General features: G+C 39.0%; 1 protein-coding gene and 1 long non-coding RNA gene across 5 annotated transcripts in view; one reads left to right on the top strand and one right to left on the bottom strand.

Moving 5' to 3' along the window:
• The first annotated feature begins 1,594 nt into the window (after positions 1-1,594).
• Positions 1,595-13,530, top strand: LOC310922985. The gene is made up of 2 exons (XR_014592521.1): positions 1,595-9,512; positions 10,671-13,530. It is a non-coding gene; the product is annotated as an uncharacterized lncRNA (long non-coding RNA).
• Positions 9,507-25,509, bottom strand: part of SSBP2 (single stranded DNA binding protein 2) — a 127,431-nt gene continuing 111,428 nt past the window's right edge. For all 4 annotated transcript variants that reach the window (XM_083884027.1, XM_083884028.1, XM_083884029.1 and 1 more), the window contains 7 exons: positions 24,557-24,592; positions 22,633-22,687; positions 21,049-21,119; positions 20,250-20,328; positions 19,086-19,114; positions 16,263-16,361; positions 9,507-13,957 (listed from right to left, as the gene is read on the bottom strand). In XM_083884027.1, the coding sequence (XP_083740153.1) occupies positions 13,928-13,957; positions 16,263-16,361; positions 19,086-19,114; positions 20,250-20,328; positions 21,049-21,119; positions 22,633-22,687; positions 24,557-24,592 (399 nt within the window). In that variant the 3' untranslated portion in view covers positions 9,507-13,927. The remainder of the gene's footprint in view (positions 13,958-16,262; positions 16,362-19,085; positions 19,115-20,249; positions 20,329-21,048; positions 21,120-22,632; positions 22,688-24,556; positions 24,593-25,509) is intronic.

Below are 25,509 nucleotides of genomic sequence, written 5' to 3'. Positions count from 1 at the left end.
CACTGCACTGCTGTAGCACTATCTCTGTTTCTATGCACATACTCTTTTTATCAAGAAACACCACGGCTGTATCATCTCACTTGTTACATTTCAGAAGATCCTGGCTCTGAAAATCAGCATGTTGTGCTATTCCCTACATTTATTTTTGTTCTGTTGCTTCAGATTAAAAATAAAATACTGGTATCTCTCTCCTCTGGCTTCTGTGAAGGAAAAACTAGACTGTCATGGCAGAGAGACACCTTGGCCTTGCTGCCTGAAGAGGGTCTGTAAAAGGTTTGCACTCAGTCTTTTCTCCTCCCTCAGCTGCTCAGTCCAGATGACAAAAACTCAAATTATCAGTTTCTCACACTGTGGCTACTTGATGCTAGAAGAAAAAGCCTGTAAACAGAATTGAACATTTTCCTATAAAAACCCCCAAACCCTTAACATACATTTTGCCTGCCTATGGCAGTAATTTGTAAATTTGTTTTCAGGTTTATCTTGTCACGCTCAGGCGTTCTCTAAGATAATGCTGTTTGTTGTTCTTCCATGGGCAGCTTTCTGCGCCTCTGTTAAGCACAGTCCCGATGATCAGGTGCCTGGCCTGTTACGGATCTCTCGTTTGCTGGGAGATGAGGAGCTACAAAGCCGCTGGAATCACAGGGGGGCAAAGTAAAATCGAAATCTGCTCACGTGAAAAACCCGCAGTGAGTGTGGGGGGAGCATGTTCTTGGGGTGGGGGGAAAGAGAAGCAGCTGGAGCAAGGGAAAGCTGTTGTTTCAAAATCACACCTCTGATCTGCACGTAGCTCTTGGCCTTCAGGGAAGGATGTCATTCAGGGGGTGTCCTTTGGGGAGCAGGGATACAAATAAGCAGTGCCCATGGCAGACACACCTGGGCAGTGAGGCCAGGGAACTCTAAAATGAGCTTTCCCAAATGATTCTCTGCTTTCACAAGCTGCATTTCCTCTGCCCTCCAGCTACAGGAGATAGCAGCTAAAGTAGTGTAAATGGACTGCGAAGGAACCACTGAGGCTGACTCCTGTAGCTTCTTACACAGTCTCCACTGGACTAAAACAGTGTTTTACAGCTTTTAATGCTCAGGTAATACTTGCCAAGTCGGTACTGTTCTCCTTTCACTGCTGAAAAAGAGAAATAAAGCTGCTGGCCCCTGTTCAGAGAGGAGATCTGTGCTTTTCAATGCTTTCCCACTTGAAAATTACTTTTTGTAGCACAGCTACAGCAGCACCTGTGGCATCACTGAGGTAGCCGGACCTAAGGCAGCCTTTGTGGAAACACCTTTGAGCGTCTTTTCCAGTTAATAAACAACGAGCTCAGCCTTAGATGTGAATAAATCTTCTGTAAAGTAAAGCCATTAGAGCTAGGAAGAAGTGTTCAAAAATGCAACATTTTGAGAACGTTTTAAATACAGATGTCAGCTACTGCAGTAAATCAACTGCAGTATGGAGCTGTGCGTTTCTGTAGACAGCATACTTCTATGTTCTAGAAACAAATGTATTACTGCCTGAAGTTATAAATGTTTTATGTAGGCTTCTTTTATAATCTTAGTTATTTATGGAAAAAAGGTGTTTGGTTGCAGGTTTTTTTTGGGGACACAGCTTGTGAAAATACAACTACTTCTTGTAAAATGAAACTTTATTCTAAAATGTATCCAAAATTGCAAGACACAAGCACCATTAAACAGATAAATAGACATATATTTATGTACAGAGAGCATCAAAACACAAAACAATTGTTAATATAATTCTTATACCATTTTAATGAGTATCCATCAATAAAACTTTACAATTTAAAGGAGACTTTTCAGTTGCAAAACAGTTGTAAAATCATATGTATAAATTATGTTTACTACAATTCCAATAACAGAGGCAAAGTAAAATACAAAAATAATAATCAATACTGCAAATTCAAATACAAACCCCAAAAGTAATGCTGCACAGGTACGTATGTACACTGGATGAATTCATGCAGCCAGGCAGTGCAACAAATTAACTGCTGAGTTTAACTTATCACAAAATGGAATCACCATGTCATCGGCAAACAGAAGAAAATATACTTTTGTAATAAATCATAGTGCATTTTGAAGTTAGACTTTATAAAATGATTGTTGAGTGATATACTTCTAATATTCCCCATGTGATCTGAGATCCCCCCAACTCCTTTTTTCACAAAATAAAATACAAATGACAAAAGCTAAAAACCCCACTGTAGAACAGAGTCTGATGTACTGGTACCATCTTGAACACATTTGTTTTAATTCTCGGTATCAGACTTGTTTGCAAGTGTCCATGTCCACAGGGACACACATTTTTCCTTGCTACCAGAAGTAAATCTTTCACGCTCCAATGCTATCTCCATAAACTGCATCTCACACGATGCTTAGACTGCACTGGTTTGAAGAGACACAGCTGAGCCTTGAAAAAAGAACCCTTAAATCCCTATGAAGCACAGAGAGAGTAAATGGAGGATAGAGAGACCTCATTATTCCTGAAGCTCCTATCCCTAATTGCTTTAATTACATAAACAGAGATTAACATAAGAGGCTTTTATGGCTTGGGTGAAATTTCTGCTAATTTGCTGGGCAAGTGCGAAGCCTGTGTCTCTCCACAGGGCTTTGCCTTTCACAGTGCAGAGGGCTACAGACTCTTTTGGTTGGTGAAAGGAAGCCTCAGGTAACTATATAGAAAAATACCTCTGCAGTGAAAATGTGGTAAAGAAACAAAAAATCAAAACAGAACCTCTGGAAAACTGTGACATCTTGTGTAACAAAAACATGGCTGTCACCTTTCAGGTCTGTGTTGGTTGGTATAGCATGAACACATAGATAAAACTGTTTTAAGTGTCAAAATTATATGAGATACAATTACACAGTCTGACACTTTTTTCCTTAAAATCTTAAGTGATAAGCACGCTCAGTGTTTTCACTAGGAAATTACTGCTAAAATGCTACATTTCGTTGCTGAAAAGACATTTATAGCAGCCTGTAAACTACTGAAGAGTTGCTCCCTGCATCCTTTGTGCTTCCAAAACCCCCCTTCGAGCCATCACTAATTTCTGAGTTAATGGGAGTTTGGAGCAAAAAAGGGATGCAGAAAACCACCTGTATTGGGTAAATAATGTTGCAATTTATACAGCAGCTCTTCAGATTTTCCAACATGCAAACACGTGTAGAGAGAAGCTAATAGACAGCATGCACTGCAGTGTTATGTCATTGTGCTTATGTCTGCTGAGGGCACTATGGCATTTTCACTCAGAAAAACAGAAATGTTAGCCCCAGAAGACTAAAAGAGCCAATATTAATGAAGCCATCAGCTACTGTTGTAGTAAAGAACACCCCAAAAGAGGGAGGAAGTTTGTCTGCTTGTAGCGTATATATACTGAAGCTGAAGAGAATTACAAAGGCACAATACAAGCCTATATTTCTGGTAAATTACATATATTCATAAATTTCTGATCATACCACCCCAAGATAGTGAATGGTACAACAATAACTGAAGGTATTTGCTAATTGAAAGTGAAACTCTACAAATAAAGGACTGTTGGAGAACACAGCTCATTACTTGCTACATTTCTACTCTTCCCGGGTGGTGAGCTTATCCACCTTTCCTCCACTGGCTGACAACAACATGGTGACCCAGTGAGAAAACTGGAACACTGTCAGATGACAGGCAGGCTTTTTGCATCTGAAAAGCTGTCAGTGAGTGGCTGCCACAACAATCTTTCCCACTGCTTTACCTTTGGCTCAGAATTCACAGAGAAACCAGGAACAGCAACTGGAAATTCATACCCATTTTCATGCAGAGCTGAGGCTGAGATAATCCATGAAGGTAGCATTTTGGTTAACTTCAGCACTCAAAAATATTGAACAGCAGAGCAGGAATTGTACCAGCTCATCATAAGAAACAAATCTCAATTTTCTATTCATAACTACACAAGATCTGTGTCATTTCCAACAGTGAATGACTCACATCTTATGAAATAAAGTGAAAGGATCAATACTGCTCCTGTTAAGCTCATAAAAAGTGACACTACTTTTGTGTGATGAAATTACAGGGCAACTGTGGAGGCGACTGCTGTCCCAGCCCAGCTCTGAGAACGTGGATGCTTGATGAAGGTGAAAGGTGCAGCTACAACATTTGAGTTTTGACCTTGAGCTGTTCCTCAGCTTTTCACAACAACTGACACAACTGCTGTTCAGGATTTCGTACCGGCAGGTAATGGAGGAAGGTATCAAGGGGAACTAGAGGAGGAACCTGCTGGAAGCAGGCTCTGCTAACCCACAGTAATGCTGCCTGCAAATCTGCTCTATCTGACATGGGGTATTCCTTTATCTCCAAACCAGCACACCAAATCCCAACAAGTTTATCGCAAGTTTCCCTCCAAAAAACCTATCATAAACTGCCATTACTACTTGTATTTTCACAATCCTCAATCAGGACCTCCTAAATTTATTCCTTAAAGCTCTCAGGAAAAGAATCTTTAGCCACACCTGGAAAGTATGAACATTAATACCTTAGTTACAAGCCCACAGCTGAACTTAAAAGCTGCATATGCTATTGCTGGTGTTGATTGATCTATGCAATGGTTTCTCCCTGTGTTGCTTCCAATGAAAATCAGTGCAGGTAACAAGGAAGCCCACTTAACAAATAAAGGTAAGGATTCCTAGGCAGGGGTAATTCCTTTAGAAATGTTCCAAGTTGCAAGTTCAAGCTACAGCTGTTCATTAAAATCAAAGTAAAAATAAAGAAAATAGCACTAGAGGGCAGAAATCTCATGCTTGAGACTGAATTCAGAAAGTCATCTGTAAGTCACTCGGATTCAGGTTCAAAGGAGCTGTGTTGGTTTTGCCCATTCCAAGCTCAAATAAATACACTTTTGTGTAGAGGTGTGAGAAGCCAATTGTACACATTTGGATTCATCCCACCTAATTCCAGCTGTTTATCAGTGGTGAGGGCAAATGATGCCGTAATGCAAACTTCCAGAGGCATCTCCACTAGTGTCCCTCCTCTGATTTACACACGAGACCCAGGGTGGTAATTTCTGGCCAGCTGAAATTAGGGCAGGATGAATCAGGCCACAGCGTGGAGCGGAAACAAGTCTGATGGGGTGGCCCAGTATCACCGTGACAATCCGGTCAGTCACAGCCCTGTCTGGGGCTCCAAGCCAGACACGCTTTGGGTCAGTGACCCACACCACCCATGCCTTTGCAGCTCACAGTCTGGCAATGAGCTCGTCACACGTTAAACAGTGAGGCTTGAGTTCATGACGATCCCCCAAAGCAGGACCCAGAGCATCCCCGCTTGGGATGGGAGCGCTGCCAGGCAGCTCTGGGGCACAGGGACTGCAGCCCCCCCAGAGGCTGCCCTGGAGAGTTACACACAAGGTCTGGAGGGGTTTGCAGCTGGAGTGGTTACTCATCCTAACAGAACATGCACACATGTCCATGTATCCATGGTGCTGTGGGAGTTCTGCATCCCCACGCCTTGGCTACGGCATGGGCTGGCTCTTTGCAGGAGCTGTCGGTAATGAGGATGAAGTGTACACTGAGGAGAAATACAGCGTTCTGAAACACACATTTGTGAGATCCCCAATAGTATCAATAGTAACAATTAAGGTCAGAGGCAGTATCAAGTTTTGCATGCACTTTCTACATTAATATTTATATAGACAAGTTTCATTCTTGCTGGTTTGCAAAATTACTGAGGTTTCCTTTACTTCCAGAGACTGGAACATTGAACATTAGTTTCATTTATGATGTTGAAAGTCATTCTTTGTCTAAAATACACCTACAAATAATTGGGATTATGGGACTGGGATTGCCCATTGTTGTTCTCTGCAAAGGGCTGAAGTAACTGTAGAAATATTTTTTGATCTTAGAAATACAGGGAATTTATCTACAAATTGGACGGTAAGCATGAAGAACACTTATTGCAAGTCCTCAAAGTCTTACATGAAAAGGTGAAGGTGCAAAGTCATTAAGACTGCCTTGATTCTAAAGATTAGCCTACTCATTTAATTAAACTATTAATAGAAACACAGAATTTAAAATAATCCAAGTAAGAATCCCCTTCAACTTTCCAGGCTTCTTCACTTTTCCCATCATTGTCTTTTAGACTGGATGGGACTTGAAATTCTGATGTCAGAAACCAGCAAAGAACACACAGACATTTTCAGGTCTTTGTTGTATATCATAAAATACTGTAAAAAAGAATGTAGAGTCCCAGAATTCAGGTTATTTTTCTCTCTTGGTAACCAGACAGAGAGTTCAAATCTTAAAACACCACCTCAGGTAAAGCCTGTGGTGGGTGGGGATGAGGACACAATGCAGAGGCAGCTCTGTGCCTCCCGTATGCCCTTAGAGATGGGCTTCTGTCTTGGCACTGCTGCAGTTTTTGGGGAATAAAAAAGACAGCACTCACACATCTGTGTAAGGCAGCAGCCTGCCTGGGGCACCCCTTTGCCAGGGGACACTGCACAGGTGTGACACCTCTCAGGTGTGCAGGCACAGGCACCTGGGATGCCACAAAGCCTGCAGCTGCCTGCTCAAATCCAACCCCAAGCTCTTGGAAAAGGATATGAACTGGGTTGAATTCTCTTACATTACATTTAATATTCCTGTAAATGGCTTATAGATCTGCTGTTTGAAATAAATTCTGAAACCACTAAGCGTGCTTAAGAGAGCTTCAACTCTATGTGGACAGCGAGTTCAGAGGACAGAACAAGGACTGTTGCAGTATATAATACACATGGCTGTACAGTCAAATGCCACCTCTTGCTTCAAAACAAGAATTTACAGTAGCAAGCAGCGGTGGCAAGATTTCTTACACAAAACCTACAGGAATTTACAGGATATGCATGGATCACCGAGGTTATAACACCAGCAGTAGACAACGTGGAGTATCTTGTGCAATGTGAACGAAGTTGACAGTAGTTTACCAATGCTGTAAGTAATTCACATAAATATGCTAACCCACCAGCTAACAAATCTTTCTCCTCTTCCCACCAGAAGTGTGTACAGTAATCCATAAAAAAAAAAAAAAAAAAAAGTGGTTTGTTTTTGTGGTTTTAGCCAAACATGCACAAAATAGATGCACTCCAAGGGGATACTTTTGAGAAAAAAAAATTTCCCTCAAAACTGGTGTCAAGCACACGCAGCAATTGGATTCACACTTCTCAAACAGCCATGACAGTGCCAAAGTTTATTGTATGAATGCTTTATGTCCTGGAAAAATAATAATATAAAAATTCACTTGATTTTTAACTAATAGAAAACTCCAGCTTTACTTACACCACTCTTCCATGTTTCTAATTCCAGCCCTAATTCATTCCAGCCTTACTTTAGGAACTTGTGCTCTCTTCCTTATCCATTAATGCAAATGCAAATCAAATCAAAACTACAACATAATCAGAAAAAAATAAAAGAGACTAGAAAAATGAAAATGAAAATAGCTTATACCTGCTTTTGGATGTTATGTTTATTGACAACAATTTAGTAGAGCCACTTTGCTTTCCCACTAAACCACTGGATGTGCTCCTTGCCTCTGTGACAGACAGCTTTAGTAAATTTCTATCTCAATTAAATATATTCTGTATGTGGGATTTTATTTTCCTCCAATCTGCATGACAAGAATCAACTTTTCTTTCAAGCTATTTTCTGTCATTGTTAGGAACCCTCTTGTCCCATTTGTGAGTATATGGGATGCTAACTTTCCTGATCTCAACTAGTGAGAGCTCTCAGGATGTTGCAGTGCCACTCCTTATCTGGTGTTATACTCAATTTCTCTCTAATGAAATAAACTCTCTATAGCAGGGGTCTAGTTACAGATGTGAACAACTTCCTGCATGTTTGTTGGGCAAAATGCTCTTATTTTTGTGCAAAGATCTGGCACACTACATTTAATGGGGAAGTCCAAGTGAGAGAGGGTAAAGCATGAAGATTAAAACAACAGAAATAAAGCATAAAATATCCAGTTCATCCAGTTGACAGTTAACTCCTCAGGGATCAGAGCAGTTGTTCCACAACAATAATTCTTCTCATCAAAAGCAACTACTGATGATTTCAGTATCTCTGTAATAGCCCAAACTCTTAGACTGTACAGTCTATTTCCTAGTTCACCCAGGCTATTGAGAACACACCACCTTTCAAAATCCCCACATTTTGTGCTGTTTCCCTATGAAAACTGATGCTAAAACTGCCAGAATTTTCTCTTAGCAAAATCCAGCCTCTTGTCTCACCATTGTAAAATCTTTAAAGGATCCCCAGAACCTAATGGCAAGAAGAGTTGTGCAAGTTCTCAAGAGAACAGCGAGGTAGCGAACGAACACCTTGTTTCTGGTGGATAATTGTCCAGTCCTGAGCCACCTGACCCTGGGAACAAGCCTGCTCAACCACTCGGTCACTCTTCTGAGACCACAGAACCCTGAATCATCCATGAGACATACTGGAAACACTGACCAGGAAAATTAAACCACTATTTGTGAATTAGGCTTTGTACAAGGTCACACAAATCAGATGTCAAGAAGAACACTTTTGGGGATGTGGAAGAAGCTTTCAACATGAAATCCACCTGTATTATTTATAGCAATTAGGCAGGAAATCTCTCTTTGATCTCATTTCTCCAAAACCATATCTTTTCAGCAAATATTTACAATGCTGAACTAAAATAAAAAAAAAGAGGTGATTTTCTTTTCCTCTCTCCATTTCTTTTGTGTACAAAACTGAAATAGTGGCTAGAAAGTGACCATTTCAAATTATAACCGAAAACTGCATTTATTAAATTCGAAAACATGTACCCAAGAAAACCTTTATACATTTTTATGGCAAGTTTTCCTATTACATGAGAGGCTTTCTTACACATTTTAAGCTTAAATGACGAACAGCAACCAAACAGAAGTTTGGACTAAAACTGCAAAGCTGTTGGCTGTGTTGAGGGAAACTATGGCTGCACAACTGAAAACAAGATGGAAGAACAAATCCACAGAAATAGTTCATGTAATAGTGAACAAAGCTCTAATAAAGTAAGAAACAGAAGAAAGCCAAATCTGCTGTGCATGTCAGTACTATCGATACATAAACATGCTCCTGCACTGGTAAAATCTATAAAATTTTGTCTGCTTAGGATAGACTTAATTTGAGCTCTAGACTGTCCATGTTCAAGCATGGGTTTAGATTATTACAGTCCTACTTTTTTAATTTCCTGAAGGATACTACCTATGTCCTTAGATCTGTTTAAAATTAGCTATGTGCAGGCTCAGTTTCAAATCAAGGTGAAGCCGTTGACAGGATCAGAATTTTTATGTGCTGAGTAGATGATCCATTTATTTTTCCTAGATTTGGTACTGTAATTTGTTTCCAACATGTAGACACTATACAAGAGTGCATTCAAAGCATTGTTTTAAACTCTCTTTTCTCATTTTTCAGGTTAAAACATAATTTTGGTAATTTCAACAGACCCTCTGCATTTTGCTCTATGTACTCGGTTTTTGCATCTGCCAGATAATGTTACACCACAGGTAAGTCACATATTTGACCCAGAAATCCTACCCACAAAATGGCCTTATGTGAATGGTTTCATCAAAGTTTCAGCAGAACTGACACGAGCAGCAGTTCATAGAACTGTGCCAATAATACCTGAAAAGTAGAGAGAGCTACATATGTAAAATTTAAACCTAACTAATTTATTCCTGAATTTTTACAGTTGTTTTGAATCACTAAATCATCACAAAATCATGAATTGGATCCTCAGTGTGAGATAACAGTGTTGAAATAATTTATAGAGGTTTATTTGAAAGATGCGCTTTGTCACGATTCCCATCCTTAAGGCCTTAGCAAACCCAAGCATGTCTGTGACAGCACCCACAGTTATATCACCACTTATAGCAAATAAAGAAAAATAAATTTACCTGTACTTTTTACATCATTAAGGTGTATTTTACATTTTTGAAATGCAAATGTGTAGGGTCAAATACTGAAGAATCCAGTCCATCAGAGCTAGGAACAGGGGAAAACACGTAATAATTAATTTATACAGAACTAGAAACCTGTACAACATGTATCAGCTGAAAAGTCATTTTGAATAAAGGGATCAACACTAAATATTGTAACAGCTGGTCCCTTATTAAATCTAATTCCAAATCATTTGCACATGCAGTATTGCATTTGCTAGCCACAGAACAGAGGAAAACTCAATTGGTTTTAGGCAGTTCAAGAAGCTGTTTTTGATGCATCCTTAAAGAAGCAAATTTCTATTCACTTCTTCCCAAGTGAAATTATTTAAACTAATGATTAGCCTATATATTTCTCATTGAGTATTCCTGTTGGAAGGGAAAGGAACAGCTGGATGTCCTGTGACAAAGAACATTTAATCCTACATTAGGGGGAACAGGCTGAAAGCCTAGAAGTTGTTGCTGCCTCTGAACATGTGACATGTTGGCTGGCCAGGACACTGCAACCAGAGGGCAAATAAAACCCAGAATTCCAAATAAAACCAAGAATTTCTGGGGGGTGGGATTGCAACTGCAGTTCTTCCTCATTCTCAGGTAGTTAAGAAAATAATTTAATCCCTACCTGCAAATATCCAGGTATTTTGTTAATGCACGTCAGGCCACGTGCTTTACCTGTGATTCAGACAGCTTCTTCCTTGCCTCAAACCCTGTTCTTGCCTACACAAGATTTAGACATGGCAATAAAATCTGGGTGACATGGAGGATACATCTGGATGTGAATGCTCCTTTCCATAGGTTTAAGCAGCAGGTAAGACCCTGGTTTCACTGTGATGTTCCCATGTGAATCCAGTTTCAGCTGATTTCTACAAAGCTGGAATATTTGCAAGAGTTCTCACAGCATAAAAGATCCCTTACTCTCAATTTCTGCTACTCTAAGATCTAATCACTTCTGTTTTTAAAAAGGCTTACTCCAGCTTTTCCTGAAAGACTCATTTACAGAATTACCTTTATTTATTTCTGTACTAAAGAGCAAGATCTATCTAAAAACCCAGTGTGAGAAGATCAACCCTGCACTACTTAAAATAAAATTCCTACCAGAGCTGGACAAATTCTAACATTATCAACAATGCTGTTGCATAAGGACAGAACCAAACACCAGTTACATTGCTCCTGGTATCTGGAGCATAAAAAATGTAAGTGGGAGCAAAAACTGAGAGCTTGGGAATAGTCTTTCTTTCCATATTGATACTCCAGATACCATGAAAAACCTACAAGGATTTGTAAGCAAAAGAACAATGAACAAGCAAAAAGCCCTGTGCAGATTAATAAAAAAATAATTCAAAGCTGTAATTTTGAAGTGAAGTAATTAGCATGTAAGGTTCAGCTGCAGAATCTGGCCTCTCCAGGAGTCTGGATGAGGCTGGGTAAAGCCTTGGACAATGCATTAGTGACATCAGCTGCTGACTGTGGGACTATGTGGATATGAGAAATACAGGACACGGTGACTAAATTATGTGCTGAAAGGATGTTATGCTCTTGTATAAAAGTGAGGATAATGCGTTTTAATAATGATATCCAATCTGTGTCATCAGTTCCACGCACAGGTTTAAAGGTCAGACTTCCATGCTTCCAAGGTGCCTAACAACTCCCTGACCTAGGAATGGGCTTTGGCACTTGATGCACTGTTTCCATCTATCTTAGTCCATCACCAGTGACATCATCTGACTGAAACTGGGCCAGAAAGACTCCTCAGTTCCCTGGAAGACTACCACAGATAATACAGGTGGCAAACACAGGCTGCAAGAGCACCTGGATTCTGGGTGTAATGAGGACACATCAGTGGTGTTAGTGACAACAGCAAAGGGTCTGAGGAAATTACAACTGATTTTGTTTTTGTGACTCAAGCCAATAACAGGGTCTTCCAGCATCTTTGGAGACAGCAACAAAGTGTTTTCCAAAGAGAAGCAAATGAATATGACCTTCATAATCAATAAGAATACAGTCTATAAAACCATATAATAGCTATCTAGGTCATGTTTATATCTAATCAAGTAGCTGATACTAAAAAAGTAATGCTACCAAAATCTTTGATACTTCAACAGAATTTTAATCCTCTGAGATCTTAATTTTTGAATAGCACTAACAGGAAGGTAGAGTGTTAAATCTTTTCATTTCCATATATTATACACATATAATATATGGAAACGAAAATGAGTTAGGAGATTGTAGTATTCCTTACACATCCTGTTACGTTCAGCTACCATCACAAGCCCAGCACATATGTTCCTTTATCACAAGTTCATGAAAGAAAATCCCCTTGCATACGGACATACAACATCCCAGAACTGTTCCTCCTCTGCAAGTGGCTCTTCTGGATTTAAGTTCAAGGAGAAGAATTTGCTGTTTGTCTGTGGCATGAATTTCTGCTGAGCCACTTTATGCCTGCATTGCTGATCATCAGCCTTTCTATCACTACAAGCTGAAAACCTGTTTTCTTGGGGAGCTGAAAATCATCAGGAACTAAGTAAATGTACCATAATCTTTGTTTCAGAGCTCTACCTGAAGATAAATGGGAATGCTTCCAAAAGCAATTCCTTTAGTCTTTTTTCTGCATTCTGTCCCCAGCTTTCACACCTAACTGTAATTGTCCTCCTTATAAAAGGGCCCAGACCTTTGTTCCTCTTCTGTTCATGGCAAAAGGTAACACCCTCACAACAAGGCTAGTAGTCATAAAAAATTTACTGTGGCATTTTGGCTCAAAAAAAGAAAATAAAGAAAGAAAAAAAAGGCTGCTGACTGGAAAGTTTGGGAATTAATTCTGGCAGATATGGCAGAAAACACACACCCAAGAAGCAGGGTGACCTGATTTTCTAAATGGGCTTGGGAAATACTGTTTATAATTAGGAACACAGATTGCTCATATTTGTTTGAGAATCACTGAAAATGGGAAACATAATTGTAAGTTGTTAGAAAATGTTTTGGTGATAAGGACTCTACTGTATTTCCACTACCTACCACCCCTACAGAAGACCATGCTAAATAGAAAACTCAATTCCAAGGGCAAGCGAAGCCCTGACACTTTATTGCTAGATTCTATAGCAATTGGAGCTCACTTACAGTAACCTTATAGTACTCTATATAAACTGAGAAGCTTGTATCAAATTCAGGCTTCCATTTAAAATAGATATTGCAGATATTAGGCTTCAATTAAAGAAGAAAAATAACCTTCAGTGCTTTTTTTTCTCTTAAAGGCAAAGTATCAAAAAAAATCCCCAAACTAGGTGGAAGTTATTACATTTCTCCAAAAAATTAAGATGAGCTTTCTTCTATTTCTTGAGATAGTACAATTTATGATTCACAGGGTAGCTGGTATCAAACACAAGGTAATGAAAGCTCGTATAAGCAATTTTATTCCTATCTATAATGGCAGACACTAACAAAATCAAAAGAATTTATCTTTTGAGTTCAACTTAAAAAATAACTTATAAAGCAGTGATATATGCAACATAAAACAGTTCAGGAGGGGAGAGGGAAAGCAAATTTTAATAATTAAAATGTAAACGTGAAAGAAAAAAAAAAAAAGAAATGGAATAAAAGTCCCTACTTCTGATTTCTACGTAAGATGTCATGTGATCCTATTTTACAGTGTCCTGGGGTCTGTGTGTGTGTGTGTGTTTGGTGTGTCACACACACACACCCCACGCCGACCCACACATGTACACACACAGACAGGCGCTTGCAGCTCCACCTCGGGCACTTCTCTCATGTCACTCCTTACAGTTGTCTCAAGCATGTTTGGGACCCACTTTCTTGACAAAACGGGGGAGATGGTAGGAAAAAAAAAATAAAACCAAACAGGTGGGTCTGATTGTGTCTGAGATCCTTTAGTTAAACTGTACACTGGGACGAATAATTTTCTTCTGCAGTAGCTCTCTGGAGAGGGCCAACTCACTGTGGTCTTCATGGCGACACTTGTGAACGGGTCACACACTCATTGTCATGCTAGGGGAGTACTGGAAAAGAGGAATCCACATTTTAACAAACATTTATGCCCCCCACCCCCAGGTAGCTACATCCGCATCTGGACTGCAGCAGTGGGTTCAGAGATCCTTGCGCTCCCTCCTAAATTTGTGCTGCAGCCTCTTTTGGGGCTGTAGTTCAGTTTGTGTCCCTAGAACTTCTCTTGCGGTTTTCTCATGAAAAATACAGCCACTGCTGCAACTCCCCTTAGGGCTGTTCTGGTGTTTTCTGGGTGCTGTGATGAACCAATACCTCACTGAGGCTTTCCACACCCCTTCCTGCCCAGTGCTGGCTACTGGGGAATTTACCTGGGCAGGTGCCCAGTCAGAGGTAGACTGGCTGCATTCAAGGGTAGCTGAACCACACAAGATTTGGGGGAATTTTTGATTACTTTACAGGAGGAAAGGAACAAAGGTATGTATGACTGTGATTAAATTAGGGTTTTGGTCTGTATTATTTTGTGATACTTCACAATTTTAGGGGGCAAGCTGAATCAGGGACCAGTGATCATTCTCGTTTATGTGAACCAAAATCCAATCAACACATTACACTATTGTAGTGACACAAACTGAACTGCAGCCTTTACCCAAGCTACAGCTACCCTCAGGTTAGCAGTTAGCAGAGTAAAGTAATCAATGGGACACCACAGTGCCAAGGAGAAATGCACATATCTACACCTAATTTGGTTTTAAATTGAAAACTGTGGACTGCAAAAACACTTAATTTGCTCTAACATCCACTAAGTAGAGGAAAATGTTCAAATGCAAGAAGATCAGCAGTTTGAAAATTGACAGAAGAAAAAGGAAAGATAAATTTGCTTGTGCAAAACCACATGTGCCCTAAATATCCTGCCAAGTCTTGAGTTCCAAGCTGGCCATTTCTCAGTGTCCAAACATATAGAAAAAAGTATTTTAGATGGGTCTTCCCCATCTAAAATTGTAGATTTTTGTCATGTAAATTACACAGGTCTGAGTACCAGCTCCAAAGCTTAAAGTAAAGCACCTGCTCAAGTAATTTCCTGTATTTGAGCCCAGGTATCTGGGGAATCACTTTGGGAAAGGAATCAAAGCATGGTCTCAAGGTGTTTAGGATTTTCAACTTGTTATTAAGCCCTGCATTGCTACCTACCCCTAACCAAAAGTCCTGGTGAACTGAACAGCAAATCTCCCTGAGGAAGGACTCCATGATAACACCTATTCTGAGCAGCCAAGTAGCAAAACATGGATCAGAAAGCAAAGCAGTTCCCAAGGATGACAGAACCACCAATGTTACAGGGGCAGCAGTCCTTGGGAGCAGACAGGGACACCCCTGGCCTGTGTCACTCCTGCCTTGCAGGCACACATCTCAACAAAACCTTGAGAAACCCAAGTCCCTTGTTCTTCCAGGCAGCATAACAATACCCAGAACCCAGGAAGTGTCTGAGAACACTGATTTTCTCCAGAGTACCACAGATGTCCTCTTGTTCCCACGGCCCTGTTTCAGTGACCCTGCCTGCCCTCAGCCCAGCAGGGTGTGCCAGACTGGGAGCCAAGGGCTGCCAGGAACAGGGACCACATTTCATGGAGGTTCTTATGCTTACTGCCATTTTGGCAGATATTAAACACTGCTCTTTTTAGGTTGTGTATGACAGTTTTCTTCAACACTCCACACAACCTGAATGTGTGCCCACCAACAGCTAACTGGCAGAAACTCCTCCTTTTCGCTAGCTAAAAAAGAAAACCTCATAAAACCCCTCAAAATCTGATTCCCCGGAAATTTTCCATGGAACTCAACTATGCTGTGATCTAACAGAAGCTGTTTACTGAGCTGCAGGTCACTGATGGCACAGGTAATGACGTTACACTCCTATTTAGGGACCTAGACATGGATTTAGAAACCCAGCTTCAGGCACACGAGTATGACAATACCATAGTCTTATTCTGTATTTGCCCCTCAATGAACCTAGTGGGAACCTCTGCCTTTTATGGGTGTAACAGCACACTGCCCCTTTGCAACATGCAATCGACTGGTGCTCTCATCACATACTTTAGGGCAAACCCTGCTCTTTCATTGTCCTCGTGGCCCAGAGAGTTTCTACAGTAAATCTACGCCTCCCACTTATTCCAGTTTCAGCTCTCTTTTGCACAGCAATTTTTATTAAAATCAATCCTGTACTTTCAGAAACTATTTAAAAACATGCAAGACACAGTGCTGCACTACAAGCACACTACAAAATTTGTAAATTTTCTTTTTCCAAACAAAAGGCCAGACACAGGTTCACCTTTTGCAATCCAACAACCCAGGTAATGAAATACTTACACTCTCACTCTGGAAAGGGTTTAGGAAGTTTCCACCCATCTCACTGTCATCCCTGGGAGTGCCAGGCTGGTTGCTCATGCTCATGTTACTGGGAGAGTTCTGTTAAATAAGATTGCAAAATACAGATTCAGTATTGAAGGTTTTGGTTCATTTCCCAGCCTCACCAGCTGTGCCCAGGGCCTGCTCCACACAAAACCTGGTGCACTCAGGTGCATTGTGCAGTGCAGTGGGCCTCTCAAGTATGAAAAATCAACCCCAGCAGGGTTCTGCATGATTCAGTCACTAATTTTAGTCTGTTAAGTAATGTTCTCTTCTCTGAAGCAAGGATTATTTACCTGTGCCTCATTTTCAGGCTATACCCAGCATCTGCTTCTGCTGAAGTCAAGAAAAGCTAGAAAAGGCTGCAGCAGGGATATGGGGAAGCTCTATCACCACATTAAATCCTGTGGTTGAATGCAGTCATGTCTGTGAACCCTGACATATGTGAATTATAGGTATGTACTTAAAGATAAATAAAAGATGTACTTAAAGGCAGGATGGATCAGGTCTGAAAAGATCTTTGCATAGGCCTGTGCCTGAGGCCTGCTCCTCATGGTCACGATTTACTGAAATAGTAACAACCCAAAGCCTTCCAAAATTAATTGTTACCCTTTTTCTTACAGAAATGCACAGCAACCTCTGACACTTTGGAAGGAGAATGAGTGAAACAAGGCAATTGCCATAGAAATTATTGTGCATCGTGGTTATTGTACACACTACCGTTAGTCAGGTGCTCTTACAAAGCTACTTTGCAGTACCCTGCTATGCCTGGACCGTGGGCAATCCCTTTCCACCATTGTTACATCTATTCAGAAGACTCATGGTGGAAAAGGAGTAGTCAGGGAAAGGGAGGAGTGAAACCTCATACATCTATCACAGTTCCTTCCTTGGCTTTTTTTTTTTTTAACCCAGAAAAATGGAATGCATTATAAATATAAATACCAAACTAATTACATACATGACATGAAAGCAGAAATTCTTTACTAGCATCTGAAATGCAGCTCAGAGAGTTGGGCCAAAAGTCCTGCCTTAGCCCTTCTGCTTTCCTCAGTCTGTTTCACTACTTCCAAAACTGTGATCCTCAGGGCCACTGGACAACACGTCCATCAAAGACAACTAAGAGCTTAACAAAGTTATTGACATCAGTTAATCGAGTTTGCGCTTCCAGTGAAGCCAGTGCACCAGATATTTGGGGACCCACAGCGCAGTTGTTGAATCTGTTGCCTTGGCTCTGCCACTGCTGTACCTTCAGCAGGCATTAATTCAGGGGAGCCCATTGCCTGTGAAACACAGGAGGTCAGGCTGCACAATCACTCCCTCTGGCCTTAACATCCAGGAATATAAAGATCTTGTCACATTTATATTTTACGATGCTCCTGCACTTTTGCTCATTCCTGGGGGATTTCCCCTGTTTTATGTTGCTCTGTGTGGAACTAATCTTTGACATTCTGGCACTGCTGCAGCACACCAGCCCCAAAGGGCCATATTCCTGAAAGAATCCCATTTTAGTGGCTCCCCCAGGCTGCTTTTGTGATCCCTTGGGGTCTAGCACCATAGCTCCAATTGGGATTTTCCAAAGCATGAGTGCCCCTGATGCCTGCACAAATTCCATGGGCATTGCAATAAATGCACGTTATTAATGTTTATTTAACATGCATAACTTCAGTTCATTTTCTGCCCCCATCTGAACCTACTTCATAAAAAACTTTATGTTCTGCCATTCAGCCAATTTAGTCAAAATCTTCTCTAGAAAGCTACGAATTATATGAGCTGTACTGATTCTGCCAGGACTTGATCCATTTTCTATGGACAACAGTCTTTCAGGCAAAATTAACAGCATTTTCCCTCTACTTACTTAAAAAAACACTTAGATCAAATGTGATTTCCATGAGTTATTCATGCAGGTTAACATATTACAAGACTTCCAGATAAATTGTTTAGGACCCAAGTTTTCAGAGCTGCTGATACCTGCACCAGCACAAACTGAACAGCTGTAAGTGGAGTACCGGCTTTAAAAATTAGTCCATGGGAATGGAAATGGTTTTCTTTTTTCCCTTAAAAAATGCTGCAGTTTGAAGAAAAAACATAGACTTTGATTAAAAATGTGCTGTATACTGGTCATCTCACAGGAGGGTTTTATTGAATCCCTCACTGCACACCCATCACAGCACAACTGAGGTAATGTGGTCTTTTCCATCCATCACTTTATGTCATGCAGAGTCTGTAAATGTTACAAAACTTAAGAAAACAGGGTCCTCTTTATTTTTGCCCCTTTAGCAATACCACATCAACTCACTAATTCCTAATTAATGGAGATCACACCCATCGCACTTTATTTTTACAGAAGTGATGCATTCAAGTATTATTTTTGTAGATGCAAAATCCCTGCAGATTAAACTCACATCCTTTTCCAGCTATTTAATGGTTATGGTATCAAAACAGTGCTTAGTCTGAAACTACTTCTTAATCTATTTTTTGGTAATTTATCCGGAGGATTAAGATATTAACATTACCTTAGATAGTTGACAAACCCAATCCTGCAACACCCTGAGGAGGTTGTCCCAAATTTACATTTGACCAGAATTGATTATCAGAACTGCTTTCATTTATTTCAAGAGTATCAAAGACTACAACATGATCAATTAGATTATGTACTGGAGGTAATTATATATAGTATAGATAATATGTAATAAAGGTGCATAACAAAAGGATTCATAACATTGACAAAGGAAATGAGTTTAGAGTGCAACACTAAAAATTCCAAATATTTGATTAGATACTCACTTTGGAAATACTGTCCATGTCTCCTGAGCCTGAAATTAAAATAGATAATTGTCAGTTGGTTTTGAGCTGAAGCTAATCCAATAATTTTTTCATCAAAAATACATAGTGCAACATCAACATTTTAAAAATAACCGACTTAGTAAAAGTTTACAGTAGGTACAGGATAATCCACTCAATCAATCTGAGACTCCATCAACTTTTGCTGCACTACATTTACTGAGTATCTCTTAGAAGAAAACAGATAATCCTGATGAGCAGAGTAATGGAAACCAAATAAAATTAAATATTATGAGTGCAAGGCTATTGAAAACTAAATGATGGGTTTTTCCCACATGCTGTAGCTCTCACCTCAGGTAAAGCAGAGGGTAAACAAAATGCAATTTTAGGGATGGATGAATGAAAAAAAGCTTTTTTTTTAGCAGCTAAAGACACATATTTTCAGGAAAGAAAAGTTTTGGAAGAGTACTGAGTACAAAACTAGAAGAGTATCACAGCAAAACAATCAGAAATGGGAGAAAACTGAAACAGCTGCTTCATACAGCTAGGCAAATTAGGGCTGAGAAGGAATATGATTTCTCTAAAAACATCAAATCCATGTTATCAGGAGTTGTTTTGTCATGGCCCAAAAGGATAAATTACGTGCTAGGTATATGTAAAATCCTCCCATAATGGTTGCAATTTAATTTTTTTGTTTTAGCTAAGGAGAAAAAATTCTCAGGCTGTAGAAAGCAACAGAAAAAGGTGTGGCTGCCTCTCACATTTTCATTGATTTGAATGCAATGTGCATCATTAATAGTTAAACCAACTATCCATTTTAGGATTGTAATAGATAAAGAAAGGCTGTAAAAGCGTCCCTATAAAAATTAATCTAAAATGTCAGTAATCTAAAATTTTCATGCTTTCCTAAAAAAAAAAGCAATTCTCTTTAGGAGATAGATGCCTATGCTGGATTGTCATTGTTCACAATAAGTCTGCTCACTGAGCTTCAATGACTTTTTTTTTCATTACCACAGCCTCTTCAAGTCATTCCCCTTCATCTTTCTGATGTATATACAACTTTTTCCATACATTTTGACAAATTGTCGTCCACAGAACTCCAAGAATTAGTCACAGAAAATAGCACTGCTGCTGAAAATTCACCACATTGGCAATATTTACTGTTACCTAATGATCCATTCATATGATGTGAGTCCATTCCACCCAGTCCGCTCATGGGTCCATCTGAGCCTGGCCCCAGTGGAAACTACAAAAGGAGCAGGCATTAAAAAATGTACAGTTATTTTTCACTCAATCTAATAAAGAGAAAATATTCCTCAGGAGAAGGGGAAAAAAGTAAGGACAAATCTTCAGCTCTGAATGAGAAGACACTCTCAAGTCCCATTCAGACCTTTAAGAGAAGGGCTCTTGTGAAGACTGAAAGAAGCATTTTTTTTGGTCAATTTCATGATTTGTTGAGACTATCATCTCTGTAGGCTAGAATCCAACACAGTAATAATTTATTATTTATTTCAATGCTTTTTGTATGACTTTTCAGATTGCTGATGGCAACTCAGCCCTGTCCCCACTGAAGTTATAGGCAACTTTGATAACTCTCTTAAATCCATCACTGATTAATTAACAGCTTTCAAACCCCACCTGACCTATCCTAAGTCGGAAAGCTCCTCATCACCTTCACAACTTGAGCAGTTTCTGTCCAATTACATAATTAACCTAAAATTTAGCTCTTCACACATTTAAAAGACATTACATTATAGCCAATCTGCAATTTACTGCATAATGATTTAGCATATTTACATTTTTTTTTCAAGTTCTACTGGTGTTTTTTTTTCCAAGAGGCCCATAACTGAAGAGCCACCTATAAAAATGGAAAGCTTAGCAATAATGATAGCTGCTGGAAAGGCACTATTTGGATAAACAAAAGGCTGCACTACTCAAAGAAAAATGTAAATAGATTCATATTTACATTAGGTCTGTTGGGCCCAGGTGGCACAGCGTTCATTAAAGTGTACATGTTGTCTCCAGAGTTGGTTGAATCTGTAATAAGAGATTATTTTAAGTGCTAAAATACATTTTTCAATAACATTACTCACCTCATACATTTCCTGTCGTTTTGTTCATATTATTACTGTGCCTCAATCCCATACACAGTGGCAATATAATGGCAGATTTTATTCCCTTTCCATCCATTGCTGCCACACAACAGGGCTATGAAAAGAAATAATTGCCATGGCCCCCAAGTGACTATTTCTGGGCTCTAGTTTTATGCATGACTGTTAAAAGGTTTATAAATCACCAAGAATCTGTAACTATTAAATTCCTAAAACCCTGTTTCCTGGAGTTCTAAATTTCTTCACTCATCCTCAATATTATCCATAGAACAGGAGTTTGTTTATTCTTCAATGCTTCCTGTAATTTATTTTCCAGCTGTAATAAATGATAAAAAGCTTCTCCTTACACAGATGGAGAGTTAGTTTTTTACTCTCATCCCTGTCAAATACATATTATTTGGGATCTAAGTCTTCAGTGGAACACTATGCAAAGATCCTGCACTGCTGAGGGAGGCTTTAGCTGATGTATCTTCATGGTACAGCCTGGTGCAATGCTTGCAAAAAAATCCCAAAATGACAAAAACTTAAAGGAGAATGACCTGACAAAAGTCTGTACACATCCCTAGGGGATAATGCGATTTAAAGAAAATATTGGCAACTCTGGAAAATCAGTACCTGCACAGAGAATTAAAAAGAGCTCAGCATTCTGTACCCAGACCCTCCACAAGCCCATTCCACAGCCAATGGTCTTCTATGTACAACAGGAACATAAATCAAGGGCTTTGTCTACTAATTAATATTTTCAAGATGATTTTCTAAGCATTAATCCAAGCAAATAATTCCATTATATACAGAGCACTGTGTATCACTAGGACATTCAAAGATGGTGTCTGAGGAAAAGGGGGAACAGAAAACTTTTAGCCTAAAGTAAAATCAGTTTATAAAGTTATTTTTAATATTCAATGAGGCAGGCAAAAATTTCTTTATCCACCAGATCCTTTTGTAACACACATCTCTGGCTATCCCCAAGTTCTGCTGGCTCATGTCAGAACACACAGGGGATGGTTGGGCTGTGAAATCTTTGAGCTGTTGGTCTCAGAGGTGAATAAATACCTTGGCAAAACTCACAGGTGCCTAATTTCTAAGTGTTTTCATGCTTTGGAAAACAGAAGTTCAAAATACCTTTACCTTTGCTTGCCTTTTCTTGTTTGTTCATTTTTGAGAGGCTTTATTTGTTTTGGTTTTTATTTTTATTTATTTAAATGCCTGAAATTGTATTCAATGAGGTTACTATACTGGTACAGTAAGTTTTTAGGGCCAGTTAGGAAATTTCCCTGCCCTCCTGGTAGAAGCTGGAGAGGTCAGCAAGCAGGGAAAATAAACCTGATATAAAAAATATAGACCAAATAATGTAGTTGTCTGATTCTTTATTAAAAAAATAATCTGTGTACCTCCTAAAATCTCTGATAGTTTTTTTATTTTCAAGTATATTTCAGTACCTGCAGGACTAGGCATGATGGGTGTTCCTGGTGGCCCTCCACCTCCTGGAGGACCCTGGGGAGAGTAAAAATTGTCAGTTAGCATGAATTAAAAGGTTAGAAAAAACCTAAAACCAACACACAAAACAACCCCCCACATCAAGGAACATATATTTTTTAAGTTTTGGGTATTTCCATGTCACAAATCTGATCAAGACTAAAAAACACAAAATGCTCTGGCTGTTAAACAAGAGTTTTAGAATTCTTCAGAATTTCTGCAGGAATTTTATTCTAATCACCCTAATCATTTACTAAGAACAGAAACATAACATCTTGCTTCCTATGTTTGTTGAACCTCTTCAGGTAACATGAAAAACTACCAACTTCCACTTTGGTAAAAATGCCTACATCAATTAAAGTCAATAAATATTTACTTTCACTAATAAAACATACATAGACTCCTAGTAATAATTATTATTATTATTTTCATTGCCATATGACTACTACTGTACTTTATCTCTCTTTTTATCATTTAAAGCAGCAGATATTCTGTTTCAGTCAGGGACATCTTCTCAATGGCAGTGATTACAAGGGTCTGATGCTTCTGTCTGCTTACAGGATATCTATCCATATACTTTTTACCTATCAACTTTTATCTATAAATTTACATCCACATTTTATCCATACCCATATCACTCCCTAGGGATCACAGGCTCTCTATATACCTGTATACTTGATTTTTTAAAGGGCTCTCTCTGCATATTTTTCAACATCACATAAAGAGGTGTAGAAACAACTAACGGATCATTTATGAGAAAAGTTACCTGTCTTCTTTAACTTTTGCATATTGTTTTAAATTTTACTCTAATTGTTTGTGTTTTTTCTTCTCTTAGAGAGTTTCTTGGTATCAACCATTTTCACTCTGACAATACAATTTTACTTATGTAGGAAGAGTATATATTTGTATATTTATACACATTATATATACATATATATTAGTAGATATGTTTATATATTGGTATATATTATTATGTTCTATATAACACATCTATATAAAAAACTTAATCTGATTAAGTTCTCAAAGCAAATAATTCCAAATAACAAATCTTTTCACCAAAAACTTCTTTAGGAGCTCTCCAGCCCATCCCTCATCCTCAAACACTTGCTGTCTATGAAGTCAAATATTCCGAAAATCCAAAATGTCTTTAAATTCTTCAACAATAGAATAAGGCAAACCCACAAAATCTCCTCCAAACAGAGAGAGTTCTGTGAAATTCTGCATTGAAAGAACTGATTTGGAGACAGTAAATCTTGGCTGTTTTCACTAAGTTGTGACAAAATAAGGCCTAAAGTTATAGACACTTGCAAGAATCACAACGTTTTCCACAGCTAGTTGTCTAAATAAAAGACAAAATAAATTTCTTTTAATTATATAATCCTTCCTCATCACCCTGTGACACCAGCCCTCTGCATATCATAAAAACAGACTGAACAATCGGACTTAGAAGAGCTCCTTAGATACACAAATAACCTCAGTGCAACAGCAACAACAATAAAATAGTCAAAGTTAATCTCTACTGACAGAGATAAAATCCAGCACTACACATAAACACTTTTTTCCTGCAAAAATTCAGAAATTCTCGCACAACATTGTTTTTCTGAGAATGCCAAGGGGCTTTTTGTCCTCCATTATGGTAGACAATACATTGTATTAGGTAGAGAAATGTTTTCTGAAGTGAAGCAGCACTAAGGGCAATTTGGAGCAGGCTGACAATGATGCTGGTGATGAACACCCACATCTGCACCAGAGGTGGTTGGGAAACCTCAGTGCAGGCCAGATGTTCAGCTCCCAGACAGCACATAGGGGCTTCCCTGAACATCTGAGCTGCTGTTTCTCTGCCTAAATGAGATGTGATGTCAAATAAACACACACAAAGGCACTCACCACGTAGTTCCCAGGAGAGGCTGAGGAATAAGGTATCTGTAACATCAACAGAAAAAACAGTGATTTCCTCTGTGCTGGGATGGGCTCCAGGCAGCTGCAGGTGAATGCTCATTCAATTAGAATAACTAAAGACACAGTTAAAATCATGGGGGGAAAACGCCTCTGCTGTCAAAATAAATACCTCTTTTCAGCAATTTTAAAATATTGACTATAAAAATAATGAAGTATTAAAATGTTAAGGTATAAGATTATTAAGGCAATGTAGTTTATAAGGGTTATGAACTCAAGCAGCACATATTTGCATTTCAGACAGCAGGATTTCAGAGTCAGCCAAGTATGAACCAATTTTGTATTTTCCTAGAGATACCAACTTTTGATTACAATCTTCACCAAAAGAGGAAAAGAACCTACCACATCTTTCACCTTAGACGATTCTGATATATATTTCCACTTTTTCTTTATTTTTTTTTTTTTTTTTAAGGACAGTGTCCTGGAGAAATCTTGTGAATAATCTGTTTTCCTTTTCTGTAACTGCCTTTGCTGTTATTCTCTCCAAAGGAACACAGGCCAGTGCTGTTATGGGAGCAGCAACTGTACTGAGAACCTCAAATTTCTCTACAGACAACTTGTCAACCAAATGATTGTTAAAAATAAATCTATTATTGAACCTGCCAATTGATTTCAGGGATTGCAAAAACTTTAACTATCAGTTTAAAGATATCCATTTTAATCGACTATATGCAACAGAAAATTGAAGAGGAATTTCACTAATAAAATTAAAAAGCCAAAAGTGAGAAAACCAAGAAGTACTGCTTAGTAGGGCAAGACAGACCCCCCATATCCATCTACAAGTGCCAAAATTGGACACTTTTAAACTAATTATATATGTTCCTGAATGAAAATGAAGAGTTTCTGCCTTCTGGAGAAATACCAGACACTGGTTTTCATGTAGG

This window comes from Zosterops lateralis (assembly GCF_965231275.1).
Source record: "Zosterops lateralis genome assembly, chromosome: Z".
Classification (NCBI taxonomy): Eukaryota; Metazoa; Chordata; class Aves; order Passeriformes; family Zosteropidae; genus Zosterops; species Zosterops lateralis.
Note: the sequence above shows the minus strand (reverse complement) of the source record. Positions and strands in the feature narration are given on the sequence as shown.